Source organism: Microtus oregoni, unplaced genomic scaffold (assembly GCF_018167655.1).
Source record: "Microtus oregoni isolate MIOR12 unplaced genomic scaffold, Mior012 000034F_ref0000314, whole genome shotgun sequence".
NCBI lineage: Eukaryota > Metazoa > Chordata > Mammalia > Rodentia > Cricetidae > Microtus > Microtus oregoni.
The window spans coordinates 9,424,444-9,439,985 of NW_024543093.1; the positions used below are offsets into that span (position 1 = coordinate 9,424,444).

The 15,542-nt window shown below is 49.0% G+C and overlaps 1 protein-coding gene across 1 annotated transcript; it reads right to left on the bottom strand.

Moving 5' to 3' along the window:
* Positions 1-262: 262 nt before the first annotated feature.
* On the bottom strand, positions 263-1,852 carry Sox11 (SRY-box transcription factor 11). The gene has a single exon (XM_041630153.1). It carries the CDS (start codon positions 1,468-1,470, stop codon positions 283-285), a length of 1,188 nt encoding a protein of 395 aa, XP_041486087.1. The 5' UTR covers positions 1,471-1,852; the 3' UTR covers positions 263-282.
* Between the last annotated feature and the right edge of the window lie 13,690 nt (positions 1,853-15,542).

Consider the following 15,542-nt stretch of genomic DNA (forward strand, 5'->3'; position numbering starts at 1 on the left):
GGGGAAATCACAACTCCAGACTAGGTATGCAGCTACCTTGAGACACGATAAAAAAAGGGAAGGGTGGGGAGACCAAAAAAATTTAAAAAAAAAAAATTAAAAAAAACCTGGAAAAATCTCTTTAAAACTACTCATTTCACTTTAACTCCACCAACATTTCACCACCTTTTCCAATTTCTCTGCGCCACATCTCTGACCATGAGCATCTTCTCCCCCTCCCCCCTCCCACCATCCTCTTTATCCTGACCGCCACGACTGCCTCCCGAGGAGCCCTGTGCCCCTTCAATACGTGAACACCAGGTCGGAGAAGTTCGCCTCCAGCCAGTCCCCCGCGATCATCTCGCTCAGCTCCGGCGTGCAGTAGTCGGGGAACTCGAAGTGGGAGCCCAGGCTGCCCTCGCTGAAGGAATCCAGGTCCTTATCCACCAGCGACAGGGACAGGTTCCCCGCCGCGCCCGCGCCCAGAGGCTGCTCGCAGGCGCTGTGAGCTCCCTGGGAGAAATTCAAGCTCAGGTCGAACATGAGGTCGTCGGCGTCCTCGGCGCCGCTGCCACTGCTGCTGCCGCTGGAGGAGGAGGTGGACACGCAGCGCGAGGACGCGGGCGACAGAGCGGGAGGCGCGGGCGGAGGCTGCTGCTTGGTGATGTTCTTGAAGCTGTAGTACAGCCGGCCGCCCGCGCGCACCTCGTCGTACAGGCTGGCGCCCTCGGGGGACTCGGCCGCGCTGCTGAGCGTGGGGCTGGCGGGGACCTTGGCCACGCTGTAGCGCCTCAGCAGCTGTGGTGGCTGCTGCTGCGCCGGAGGCGGCAGCAGGTGCGAGTGCGCGGGCTCGTCGTCGTCGTCGTCCGCGTCCGGCTTGGGCCGCAGCTGCAGCTCGTCGTCCTCGTCGTCTTCTTCTTCGTCGTCGTCCAGAAAGACGCACTTGGCCGCCTTGCCCGCGCCGCAGTCTCCGGGCTGCACCGCCTTGCCCGCGCCCGCCTTGCCCGCCGGCGCCTTCAGCTTGGCGCACTTCTTGCCTGGGCCCTTGGCCGCCTTGGCGCCCGCTGCGCTCTTGTCGGGGCTCTGGCCCGCGCTGGGCTTGGCCGCCGGGTCTGTCTTGGGCTTTTTGCGTGGCCGGTACTTGTAGTCGGGGTAGTCAGCCATGTGCTTGAGGCGCAGGCGCTCCGCCTCCCGGATGAACGGGATCTTCTCGCTGTCCTTCAGCATCTTCCAGCGCTTGCCCAGCCTCTTGGAGATCTCGGCGTTGTGCATGTCGGGCGACTGCTCCATGATCTTCCTGCGCTCGATCTTGGACCACACCATGAAGGCGTTCATGGGCCGCTTGATGTGGCCCGACGCCGTCTTGCACCAGTCCGGGTCGCTCTCGTCCAGGGCCACCGGGCTGCACGCCATGAACTCGCCCTCCTCGGTGTCCAGCGCGTCCCGGGGCAGGTTGCTCTCGGCTTCCGAGCTCTCGGCCTGCTGCACCATGGTCCGCGGCGGGGCTGGGCGCTTGGTCTCCTGCGCGGGCGCCCCTCCCCCTCCCGCCCCTCCACCTTCCCCGGCAAGTTGCAAAGTCCTCGGCCGCGCGCGTCCGCGGCTGCCCCCCTCCCCCCCGGCCCCGTTCCCTGCTGCGGCGGCGGCTGCGGCGACCGGAGAGGAGGCGGCGGCGGCCCGGGACCCGCGCGCTCTCTCTCTCTCACTCGCTCGGCTCGCTTTCTCGCTCTCCCGCTCCTGGCAGCCGCCGCAAGCGCCGGACCCGAGCACTTCCAGGCGCGCGCGCTTCTTCTGCAAAAAGTTGAGGGCTCTCTCTCAACTCGTTATCAGGGTGTCATATGGGTGACATCACTCCTCCAGCCAACCAATGGCTATGCCCGACCCCGCCCATCTCCCGTTATTAACAACAGGTCCCGCCCCTATACCCGCCCCCTGGCCAGTTTGCAAAGATGGGGGGGGGGTGTCTAGAAATATGTTATTTTTTTCAAAAGAAATCCGCGAGTGCGTACAGCTGCGCGTGTCTCCAGGGCGGACGTAGGACGGGGCGGAAAAGACCAGCGTGGGCACAAGGATGCGGACGATGAAGTGAGCCTCACTGCAGACGCGCCCACGGGGCGCCGCGAGTGGGTGTCGCTGCTGGTCCCGGGCGGGTCGCGCCCTGAACCCGCGCGCGATCGCTCTGCGCCTCTGCCAGGCGGAAGGTGGCGCTTCGACACCGCGCGGCGCCGTGCACGTGGGATCATCCTCTGGTTCCCTTTCTCCCCGCTTTCTGGAGTCGGGTCGGCCGTGCCCTCCCTTCCACCGCGCACCCGCAGGATTTTGTCCCGTATCCCCCGCACCCCCCTCCCGTTTTCCCTCCTAGATCTAGCGCCGCCCCTGATTCGGCCAGAGTAACGGTCTGTTGAGACCATCCCAATCTGCGGCTCCGAAGCGGTTCCAAAAGGAGTCCTAGGTGTCAGGCGGGACGGGTCCCTCGGTGGCCCGGGACTCAGCTTCGCCGCGCGCTGCCCCTCCCCCACCCCAGCGTCCCGCCTCCTCCTTCCATTCCCTCCCACGCCCTCCTCCCCTGCAGCTCGGTCCTGAAACCCTGGCTATGCTTCCCAACAAGCACCTTCTGGGTCATTTGCTATTTTAACCCAACGGTATAAACCGAAGCTAAAATGAAGTGTACTTGGGTTTAAAGCAAAGATATTTCTTATTTTCCTGCAAAGACTGCCGCCGAAGAGGCGGCCCCAGCCTAGTCGCTTTACTGGGGCTCCTTGGAAACTCGCTTTTCTTTGTGTTGTCTCTTACCCACCTATGGCTCTTCTGAGGACAATGAAAAGAAGCTCTCTGCTTTCTGTTTAACGTCGCTGCTCACCCTATCTTCCTCAGACCCATCCACCCCCAGCGCTGGAGGCTGGTTCTTAAGATCTACAGCCCCTCACCCCACCCGTAGTCGCTCACCCGAGAAATCGGCCGCCCGAGACTAGTGGAATTATCTAAACACACTTCCTTTCAGGTTGGTGTACTGCACAGGTCAGTAGCTTCTCATCTCTCACCCACCCCCACCCGCGGACAATGGTGTCAGCTCTTCACAGATCATTTTATTAAAAAGAAAAGAAAAAGACCCCTGTATTTCACCCTCGTGGGCAGCCTAAAGAATAGCACTGTCCCAAGTACATGTAATATTAAAGCTAACCCCAGTCTTGATAACGTTGGCATTTTATTTTATTGTTTAAGGCCACTGGAACCATAAGAATTCCCAGTCGTAATGGGTGACCCGTAGTCTGGAGTTGTAGAAAACCCATGTGGTGTGTGAAAATCCATCTTTCCGGACAAGGAGATGGCCTCTTGTTTGCCTCTTCCCCGCCTGCATTTCTCAGCGATGGGGGACGTCGGAGGAGGATGGGGTGGGGCCAGCGAGTCCCCATCATGGAGGAAATCTACACTCTTAGATGCAGGGGAAGTATTTCATCTCAGCTTCCTGTCTGCATGTGAACCACGGGGACGTATTATTTATTTTATTTTATTATCTCGTGACTTTTCCCTCCCCGTTCCTCCCTCCCTGGCCTGTTTTTGTTTGTTTGTTTGTTTGTTTTGTTTTGAGACAGGATTTTAGTTTATACACCCCAAGCTGGTCCCGAAGACGGGACATTCCACCTGGCTCAGCCTCCAGAGCCATCACTTGTGACTTTTACACTGTAACAGAATGCATATTTTAAAACCTTTGACAATTTAAATTCTGTACTTATTTGCTACCATTTTGGTATGAAATTATTCACAGCCTTAGAAGAAGATCAACCCCAGAAGAGAAAGAAAGAGCCAGTGTGTATGTGCGTGTGTACGTGTGTGTGTGTGTGTGTGTGTGTACGCACACACATGTTCTCAAAAGGTTGTGGTGCTCTGCAGGGAATGCCAGGCAAAACCCATACTCTTTCTAGTGAGAAACAGAACTCATGTTCAAAGACGAGTGGGTCATTTGCTGGCAAAAATAGATTCCAACAAAAGAGGCTGAATTTTGGTGTAGAGATCCAGAGGCCCAATGCGACAAGTGCGAGACTTGCTGGTCCTTGAGTCAACAGTGGCAGTTGCTGGGGGTGCTGCAGGTGCGGGCCTGAGAACCCAGCGGGTCTTGCTGCAGTCCCGTTTAGGAGCTCCTTCACAAAAAATTAACTAACTTGATATTTTGTATCCAGGATCCACCCACTTTGTTGACGCAGTCCCTAGTTCTTCAAGGACTGGGAATGAAAGAAAAAGAAAATTAGAAAAATCTGTAAACATCTTTCCCTTTTCTAGCTACACTGTGTGTGTCTTTGTTTACTAAGAGGAAAATTTAAGTCATTTCTTTTGAAAAGAAATAAAAGGAGAGGGGAACGGGGTAGAAGCTCTATATGCTGCTTACAGGAGCAGCATACACTTCTAAAAGAAAAACAAAATCAGATTTCATAATGCCAGCAGGAATCAACTATTTAAAGGGTTATTGTCCAAGGGATGCTTAATCTTCTTCAGTAGTATCTATCTTTCCAGGTTACTTTGATAAACTGGGAATATCTGTTAGCTTCTGAACTCCATAATGTAAATCAGGATCGAGTCTACTAAGTACGCTTCACACCCAGGACCCACTTCCTTTCTCTACCTGTGGCTGAGGTAGGTGCTTTTCCTGTTAAGGATAGACATTGCTAAATACATAATTAACCCTCAGAGTCTTGATGGGCACATTTGTTTGGGGACCCTGTGACTGTGTGTATCTCTCTCTTTTTTTAAAAATTATAACTGTTATCCTTTTCTTTCAACACATTGTCATAAAATACTAACATATAAAAAGGTATTTTACAAAGTCACTTAAAATTGTATCAGACTAAACATGAAATGTTCAATTTTTCCTCAAAATTTTAAGTTAAGTCTTAAAACAATTCCTGGTTAAACAGTTGACTCATTTAACAGCTGGGAGCATCAGACTGCTGGCCTTGCTTGGCCTCCTAAAACAAACAAATGAAAAATCCAGTGCATGGGCCTTTCTTTCCCTATATCTCATCTCCCAAAACAAGTTGCCCAACTGTGTCTATTCCTCAGCATGCCAGGTCCTCACAAATGTCCCTCAGATGTCTGCGGGCACAAACTGAAAGTCACCGTAACCTTTGTACAACACAGACTCACACAAGCACCGAACTAAGCATGCACACTTGTGAACAGTTAGTTCACACTTGTGAACCAACTGAGGATAAGGAGCTATATGGACTCTTCAGCAAACACTCAATGCCTATGCATGTTGCAATGCTAAGGCTTCTGCCAAGACCATGCTGTGAGGGTAGGATCTAACTGCTGGACAATTTTAAATACAAGTCTGTCTGCTCTGTGCTCTCTGCAAACACATAGGCATGCATATACAGGCACACACACACAAACACACACACACACACATCTGCATGCACAAACACGACACACTCAAACATGCACACAACACACACTGATAACCTGGGATACAATCATTGTTTTATCAGGGCACACTTAAGTTGCTGGAAGAATCTTCACGTTGACCTTTCTTTCCTTTGTCCTCCACACCATCTCACTGGACAGCATGACCCGCTAACAAATGAGCAGGGAGGTGACACAGCACAGCACTGGAGCTTAGGAAGTGACAGATGAGCCAGGGGCAATGGTGGCACATGTCATTACTCCCAGTGCTTGGGGAGAAGAGACAGGCAGATACCCAAGGTCTACAGAGCAAGTTACAGGACAGCCAGGGCTACACAGGAAAAATATATCCTGAAAAACGAGAAAAAAAAGAAAGTGACATGTATATGTTCTCCCCGTGACCAGGTCAGGGGACATATCCACACAGAAACCAAAGGGCCGAAAGTCTTACCCTGCTTCATTCTGTGCAATTCAAGCTGATTCTGTTTTTCTAGTCTATTCCATTGCCATGCGTTAAAAAAAAAAAAAAAAATGTCTTCAGAGCACCGCAACACCAATCTACCAGCAAAGAGTGGGAAACTGTACTGTAGAGGTGGAGATCTGAGCACTGAAGCAGTTTACCTTGTATTGAAAAATCTGACTTCAGAGTCGTGTAATTTTCCCTAGATCTTACTAGGTATCCCTCAACTTTGGGATAATAATGACCAAAGCATCCCACTTATTTGCTCTTTCTGAATCATCTGAGTTATCTTTACCTTGGTCTATAAAATAGACATTCTTGTTTCTTTTAAAAAAGAGATTTTGTTTTCGAAAGCAGCATTGGGCTCACAACAAAACTGAGTGGAAATGCACACAGGTTACAACTTCACTTCCGTCCGCTTATGCACGACCCCCAGGAGCACATCATCCCTACCTCAGTGGTGTGTGGGCTATCTTCTGTGAACACGTCTCCAGCCATTACAGCTGTGCATCCACCCTTGACATAAGTTCTGCTGCAATTTGAGGGACTCGGCGTGTGTCCTGTCATTGTTACCTTGTCACCCCAATAGTTCCGGTGAAGACGTTCTGCTTCACCTCCTCATCCTTTCTCTCTAAGTTCCAGCATACCCTGATCTTATTATGACAGGGTGTGTCACGTACGGGAGCTGCACAGCACACGGAACTTTCAGGCCAGCTCCTTCCACACAGTCAGGGGCGCGTAAGCTCTTCCGTGTTTTCAGACCTGGGTGCACTTTTCGAACCCGTGGTGCTCTGCTGTCTGGGTGCGGCAAGGCCTCTGGCCTCTGTGAGGCCACCCTGGCTGCTCCCAAGGTTGGCAGAAATGAGTGGATCTACTGGCAACACCTTGTGCAGGTGTGTGTGGGGGGGTGGGGGATAGAAGACGTCTGTATAAACAGATTAGGGAGAAACTTTTACTGACCACTCAGGAGGCTGCTTAACATATAAGAAATTAAATAACTGTCTCTTAAACCTTTGTGTTTTGTATTGGTGACCCTGGTGTGCATGGTACTTCACAGTGGGAACATTCTCTAAGTTGCTGAAGTTTTCTCAAGGCGCTGCACTCTCCCAAAGGAGGACCTCTGGGCTGAAGTGGTAGGGAGGGGAGAGGGTCCCTGCATATTATGCTAATTCTACCATGGGGACAGAAGAGGCAGGCTAAGCAAACCCCAGAGCCAGAATCTCTAAGGGGACAGAGAGGGCTGAGCTCCTCTCAAGGCTGAGGAAGCCTGGTCCTTGAGCACTGGTCTCCTTTGGCCTTGTGTACGAAAGAAGATATGTGTGATTTTGGACACGGTTGTGAACGTGTGATTGCAAGTTTGCATGTGGAATCATGAGTGTGTGTGTGATTGTGTGTGTGAACACGGCCTGTGTGCGCACAAGCATGACTTGGGCAGAAACAGCTCCGGAGGCACAGACCAGATTTCTTTAAACCCCAGTCCTACCCAAATGCATTCAGTTCAGTCACTCGTCAGTCGGAAAAATGACAGCAACAACCAAACCATCTGTGTTCTTCATGGCAAATGTGTCCTAGTGGATGAAGAAGACCAAGACAGAAAAGGACAGCAGAAAGGAGTGACCTGGTACTGGGCCTGGACTCACTGACTTACTTGCAGGGAGCAGGCATTGCTTCCTATGGGCAAGAAGCTATGCATCACTGTACCAAACTAAGATACAAGACATTTGCAGGGTGAGAGGCATGGGAGGGAAGACAGCCAGGGAATCAGTCTTTTAGGGCTATTATTGTGTGCAGAGGGAGGGCGAGGCAGAATGGGGCAGGAGACCTTCATAAGGTGCTTCCAAGTTCACCCCTGTCTTTGTTGTTGTTGTTTTTAAAAAACTCTATGGGTCTATTAAAATTTTTCTCCTTTCTTTTTTTTAAACCTGTATTTATTTATTTGCATGCACATATCCCCTGTCTGTGTGGAGGACAGGGGACGACTTTTGGAAGTCTCTTCTCTCCTCATGCCGAATGGGATCAGGGGCTTGAACTCAGGTTCTCAAGCTTAGCTGCAAGTGCCTTTACCTGTGAAGTCATTTGATGGCCCCAATTTCCTGTTTTATTATCTTATACTTTTTATACTAGAAAAAAATCATTCTGATCAAATCGGAAGCTGGGGAACATTGGTCACATTCCCTACATCTTGGCTATTATATATTTTAGGACAGGGCTACTTAATGGTGATGTTGGCATTTGGATGTCATTGTTGACTGCCTCCATTTCTGCCCCTATTTAAATGTAGCAAGCATTCCTTTCTCCAGGTCTCCCTGTGGCAGGGAGGCTGTGCCCCACCCCCACTCCTTGCTCCCAGAGCTACCTCTGGCTGCTGGGCCAACAAGTTTGGGTTGCTAGAAGAAGAAGGGGTTCCAGTGCTCCTCAGAACCCAGGCTCTGTGCTGAGTGCCCCATGCCCTGGACGAGTGGACTGCTAGAAGAAGGGGTCCCAGTGCTCCTCAGAACCCAGGCTCTGTGCTGAGTGCCCCGTGCCCTGGACTGCTAAGCTGCCTTGGTGAGTGGGTTGCAAGAACTCATCCGCAGCAACATGGGCCTTGTTTCTGGGGTGCAGATCCCTTTAGCTCCTCAGCTCCTCGTAGCAGCTTGGCGCACATGTCCCTACAGCATGCTTTTTACACCGTATCCCCTACTTCAGAGGGCCACACTCAGGTTTCTTCCTTCCCTGTCCATTAGGCTTTCGTCCATGGTCCATGCGCACTACCCTCTACTGCTCCCTTAACTCTCCTCGAAGCCAGCTCCAGCCAGGCCTAGACATTCTGTCTCCGGGAGAGGCCGTGGCGCCATCCTCCAGGGGCTCCCATCTCCATCCATTTCCTCTTGAGTTGGGACCCAACAGTATGATCTTGCAGGGGTGGCTATGAGCCAAACCTCTGTGGTTGGGGAAGAGACGATGTAGGTGGAAAGAGACCCGGAGGTGGGAAAACCAAGTTCAAGCGGGAATTGTCAGTGCTTAGCACCCAGTGGGCTTTCCTTCACCTTTTCCTGGTAACAGCTTCCTTTGGAATGAGATGTCCATTCCATGCCTGTCCTATGGCGCTGTTTAGGGACAGATAGCCTGTCTGGGTTCACAGCTTCTGCATAGAAAGTTCGTTGCTTAAGAGTTGCTGGTACAACACCTGACCTAGACAGTAAGGTGAAATTCTGGACTTGGAGGAGACACTGCATTGGTGAAGACACTCGGCCATGCTGGGATGAGGTAGGGGAGTGTATTATGCTTGTGAAAAATGCTTGTGAATCCTTGAGGTTAGAGAGGGAACTGTGAGGGCTGGGGCCTTGCTGCTCTACATTACCATCTCTGAGGCCTCAGCTCAAGGGTCCTTTGTGTCCTTTGTTAGAGTAACACTCCCCCACCTTCCCACCCCACCCCCACCAAGGAACCACATCAGGGAGAGGCAATAGCAAGCCCTGGAGGAGTGCTGTCTTCAAACAAACTGTTTTGCAAGAGTTTTCTGCTTAGCCACTCTAGCCGCCTTTATGCATGTCACGTCAATGGTAAACATGGCTGTGTGAATTCCTAGTACCACAATGGAAGACAGCATCGCTACATCAAGGGGTCACAGCTTAAAAGTATAGGCATCGGAGTGTCCTTTTTTAGGGTTTGGGGCAAAACTTCCGTGAGAACTGAGAAAGGATAAGTTCCATGTCATTCAATCCCAGGTGATCACCATACTGATACAGGCAGAGGGCTGTGCACCCTTGTAGTGAGGCCTCTTCCTGCCCTGGCCTCTGAGAGCAAGGGATCCACATTTGTATTTTAACTTTTTAATCTCTCTGTGTATGCATGGTTATTTGTGTGAGTGTGGATGTACAAGTGTGTATGTGTGTGTATGTGTGTGTGCCATTACACACACGTGGAGGTCAGAGGATGGTCTCAGGTGCGAGTCCTAACTTTGTACCTTTGTTTGAGACAGGTCTTCCTTATTCACCACTGAGGGTGCCAGGCTAGCTGGCCCAGGACCCTGCTGTCTCCACCTCCCACCTCTCAGTAGGAGTGCTGGGATTATAGGAGTGTGCTACTGTGTCCAGTGTCATGTGAGGCCTTGAGATCCAAATACAGGCCATAAGGTTGTGTGGTAAAGGCTCAAGCCATCCAATCATCTCTCCAATCTAATTTCCAGCCATTCCTCATTGCAAGAGTCCTTCACTGAATGTCAGTCCTTATAACAGCATTCGTCATGCTGACACCCTAGTTTTCTCCAGACACCAAATCTACACATCACGCTCCATCCAGGCCTGGATCATGGATGCCAGAAATGCTCCGGGAGCCCAAGGGATAGGCAGGAAGTTCCTCTCGGTTGTTTATAAAGATCTGTTTCAGATTTGAGATAGTTCTATACAATGAAGTTCCTCTCACCCAGCCCCGTGGTGGGTTTTGGAGGCAGGAAGAGCAGACAAAAAAAAAAAAATGCAAGACAGTGGGTGTGAATTTCAGTTTGCAGGCAGGGGGATGGCTGGTGCTGGGGGTGGAAGCACAGGAACATGGTGGCCAATGCAGAAGTCTTTGGTTTCCATTGTGTTCCCTTGAAGAGAACATACATCTCATCTGCTCTACTATGGAGGTAATCGGGTTCTGGGTCCCCCTCCAGAAAACCTTGCAGTAGTATATGCATGCTTCAGACTATTAATGAAGAGGAAACCACCCTGAGAGAGTCTGGGGAAGAGAAACAAAGAATTAAGGAGAAGAAGGGAGATGAGTGTTGCCCCTCCTGGAAGAGGTTCTGTTTCTTTTTCCCTCCTTTATCCCCACCCCAGCCCTAGTTGCCTTTACTTTGAACTTGGCTGGAACTTTATTTTCCCACAAGACTAAGTTTGGTGCTCTCAATGTCTTGCCGGTATTATTGTGAAATGACCTACCTTTTTTCTTTCTTTCTTTCTTTCTTTCTTTCTTTTTCTTTCTTTCTTCCTGCCTTCCTTTCCTTTCTTCCTCCTCCTCCTTCTCCTTCTCCTCCTCCTCCTCCTCCTCTTCCTCCTCCTCCTCCTCCTCCTTCTTCTTCTCTCTCTCTCTCTCTCTCTCTCTCTCCCTCTCTCTCTTTCTTCCTTTCTTCCTGGTGTGGAGAACTGAGCATGACACAAGATGCACAAGACGCTTCCCACACTACCACTGACATCTTTTCCCGACTTCAGCACCATGATTTTCTTTCTCTAAAGGAAGAATTTAACACAGAGATTTCTCCTCATGAAACAACTCTCTGGGAGCCTCTGAGACCATAAAAATCTGCACAAGTTCGTGTATATGTACACATAATTATAAAATGTGAGGGTGTTTGAAGAAGTCTCAAAGCAAGTGTCGTGCTCTAGAGTGGGAGGATGCATCTAGGATGCATCTATAAATAGGATAGAGTGTGAAGCCAGGGAAACTGGTACCCATGCATCCTCCACCCTGTCTGTTTCCTGGACTGGGCAGCAAAGAGACCAGTGGGTTAATATAGAAGTCACATATCTTCTCAGATCCAAAGTCTCTTTTATACCCCTCCCAAGCCTGATGCCCAGGACTTTTTGTTTTGTTTTGTTTTCAATTCTCTAGTTCTATCTTATGGGGGAAAGAATATCCTTTGCCCATGTGTATTTGATATTTTTCTCAATAATTAATTCTGATATTCCTAAATGCATATGCTATTGCCTATATTTAACCTCTTGTAGACAGAGGGCAAGGGTGTATTTAATCGCATCTGGGTGAATGAATGACTGCACAAGTATGATGTCGGGTGCCTATTTCTGGACCTCACCATGAAGAATAAGATCTGGGGTATAAAAGGAAAGGCATTTGCAGTATTTCCTGGGCATGTATTTACTTGCTCAGCCACCTCAGCGGAAGCTTGTTTATTGTGTCAATGCTAATTACAGCAACTCTATAGAATAATACCATGTTCCATACCAAAATGGTCTGAGAACTGCCTACACGACACACTGTAGTAGTCTAAACATCTGTGAAACTAAATAGACATATGCATATGTATATACATATATATGTATAGATGCATATCTCCCCTCCTCCACTAACACAGGTAGAATCTAAATCTAGCTCTCTCTTCCAGAGTGCAAACAGGATCCAATTAAGCTCCCTATGCTAAGAAATGGCCAGTCCGAATCCTGAAGCCTGTGTTGGACTAGCTGCCTGCTGCCCTGTGCAGTGGAGCCCACATCTTATTCTCTTTATATTAATCTTTAATAACTATTCAGAAACTTAGGGATGTAGGCTCTGCTTTCCAGGGCAGGCTACCAACCAAATGACTGGTTCTCTTTGGCACACTCTGTGCTCTGAAGCATAAGGTCTCCTATAGGACCCTAAGCCCAGAAAATCCAACCAGATGCTTCAACAAGATGATTCAGTCTCCACGTGTTAAGTCTCAGGACTGAAGAAGGCCAGGCGCTCAGTCTTTAGGAGCTAGCTGTCCTTGTTTCTATGTTGACCAATTGGCTGGATATCTTCTACCTGTGTCTAAAAGTTCTGTGACTCTCAAATCATTGAGAACATTATGAATAGTGTGATTATAAAGTATCCCCACAAAGATGTACTATAGCACGGGATAACCGGGATAGAATCTAGGCATAGGGTCCAGAGGCATTCCCTCTGGACATGTTTGTGCTGCTTAGGGAAACCATCTTCTAACACTTCTGGGAAGTAGAAAGCAAGGAGGGGCAACATGGATCTCTACTCTGCAGCCTCACTTGGGGAAAATGTCCTTTATCATTAGGCGACCTTGCTGAAATTCAGCCACAGACATTCAGTGACATGGGATTCCAGGCATGAGTGGTGGCTCCAGGGTCGATGGGGCTCATGGGGTCTGTATCCACCAGGGAGCAGTCCATAGATGCACAGCAGCTGAGCAGGCCCTTGGCTGGTAGCCCAGCTTTGCATTCACAATGCTTATGCTGATGGTAGAGTCGTGCAGTACCAGCTCCATACAGCACGGGTGGGCAGACAGCAGATCCGACCTAAAGAGGAGAAGAAGTGTTGGAAATCCTCATCCACGGAAACTTTGCCCCCTGTGTCCATAACTTCCACCTTCGATTAAACGTAGGGGCCTGGAAACCATAACACAGGGCTAAGCTATGCCAAATGTCATTCTTCTCCAAGTCTGAATTTCTGTTCTTCACTCCCATAGAGGCTGAGAGCATTGTGAGGAAGTGGGTGGGCATCAACAGGGATATTTGATTTAACTGCCTTCTATGATAATATTAATAATAACAGGAACAACAATAATAGTATCACTGTGTGTGTTTCATGTGCATAGCCACGGCATGCAAGTTGAGGTCAGAGGACACACTTGTGAAGTCGGTTCTCTCTTTCCATATTAACATGGATTCTGAAGATTGAACGCAAGTCTTCAGGTTTATATGGCAGGTGCCGTTACCCATAGTCCTCTTGATGGGTGCTAATGTTTATCTCTGTCTGCAGGCTTAGAATGAAAAGCAGCTGAGACAGCCACCCTTGGGGACTGAACAACGCTCAGATTCTAGGCCTTTCCATCAGGAGACTGCCTGTAAGACACTGTAATCAACCCACTTTCGATGGATGCAGATTCGTTCTGTCAGTTTGGTTAGCCACTGAGTTAGAAAGTGGGAGCCGTTCTCACCGTTAGAAACCTGAACGTGGTGACTAGGGCGGAACAGATGCTTAACTAGCTATACTGACTGGATGAGAGATGAAGATAGTGATACACCCAGGTGGAAAGCATCGGGTACTCCGTGGTCTAAAAATGGGTTTGCAACACATGAAACTATGCAGTGATTATCCTTTAAAATATAGGAAATGCCCTCCGTAGTTAAATAATCTAGATTCTTGAACAAATTTCATTACAATGAGTTTAACAAGAACAGAGTCATTGAAAGCATGATTGACTCTTACTGGAATTATAAATATTGATAAGGAGACTAAGCAGGTCACAGCTTGCACTCCCCTGAAAGACCGGGGTTCATTTCCCAGCATTTATGTCAGGGGGCTCACAAGTCCTAGAACTGCAATTTCAGCACTCTCTTCTGGCTTCCACAGACCCCTCACTCACGTGTACATACTCATGTGAAGACATACACAATATTTTTATATAAAAAAAAATCTAGCAAGGACGACATTTATTTTTTTTAAACTTTATTTAGCTTTATTTCATGTGCATTGGTATAATGATATCAGATTCTCTTGAACTGTAGCTACAGACAGCGGCGAGCTGCCATGTGGGTACTGGGAATTGAACCGGGGTCCTCTGGAGGAGCAGTCAGTGCTCTTAACCACTGAGCCATCTCACCAGCCCCATGGGACGATATTTCTTATGGTAAACTCATAGATTAAAATTCTTTAATCCCAGGGTTTGGGAGACAGAAGGAAGCTGTCCACAAACTCAAAGCTGCCTTTGGATCTAAAGTTCAAGAGAATTTCCCCAAAGTCAGATGTGGTGATGCACATCCTAGATTTCAGCATTCAAGAGGCAAATGGATCTCTGTGATTTTGAGGCCAGCCTGAGCTATGGATCTATATCAAGACCTGGAGAGAGAGAGAGAGAGAGAGAGAGAGAGAGAGAGAGAGAGAGAGAAGAAGAAGAAGAAGAAGAAGAAGAAGAAGAAGAAGAAGAAGAAGAAGGAGGGGGAAGGGGAGGGGGAGGGGGGAGGAGAAGAAACGGGGGGAAAAAGAAAAGTTCCCAATTCAACATTTGGCTCCCTTGTGTTTTGTTTGTTTGTTTTGTTTATGTTTGCAGGGGTGATGATTGAGACAGGATTTCTCTGTATAGCCCTGGTTATCCTGGAATTCATTCCATAGACCAGGCTTGCCTCAAACTCAAAGATCTGCCTGCCTCTGCCTCCCAAGTACTGGGATTAAAGGTGTGTGTCACCATGCCCAGCCACATCTGCACCCTGTCTTTCTTCTGCGTATAATTTAGAATGAGGTAGAAGGCCTGGGCATCTGAACGCAGTTTTCTTTTTAAGTGGGTGGCTTTTTGTTTGTTTGTTTGTTTGTTTGTTTTTAAGTATGGTTTTTGTAGATGACAATGTGATCCAAAGGAACCAAAAGCTTGCATACTCCTGGGTGAGTTCAGAGGTTTTGCTCTGTGGTCAGTCAGTGACACGCTCACAGAAGAGAATTTGCCTGGTCATCCTTCTCTCCATCTCCACACAGTGTAGATCCAGACTTCATTCATTTTAGCTTCTTCCTCACAGCCTGAATCCTGATGCAGGAGGAGAACATAGTCAAAGGCAAGTGATTTCATCATCAGCTGTTGCTGTGGCTGACCACAGGAAGGTCGCACCATGGCTTTTCTGTCTCTTACCCGACTAGAAAGTGAGAAAGAGAAAAGCCTTAACTGTGGCTTTGTTGATCTTGATACTAAACTGAAAAATGCTTGAAACTGGGCTGTGATGTTTGACCTGGCATGGAGATGCCCCCCAAAGGACCACTCAGTTAGGCCCTGTGACAAGCATACGTGTTTGCATGCTTCTTTTTATCTGTACTTTTACACACACACACACACACACACACACACACACACACACACACACGAGAACACAGCCAAAGCTGTAACAGAGTGGCAAAGACAGAAATGGAAGGTATGTTCCTGTGTATGGTGTATGTGTGTGCATGTGTGTGTGTGTGTGTGTTTGTGTATGTGTGTGTGTAAGGATAGGCACATGAATGTACAGGCCAGAGGACCACCTTGGTTGTTGGT

What these genes read in the sequence shown, in the direction of transcription:
- Sox11 (XM_041630153.1), bottom strand. Translation starts at nt 1,470, where the DNA reads ATGGTGCAGCAGGCCGAGAGCTCGGAAGCCGAGAGCAACCTGCCCCGG.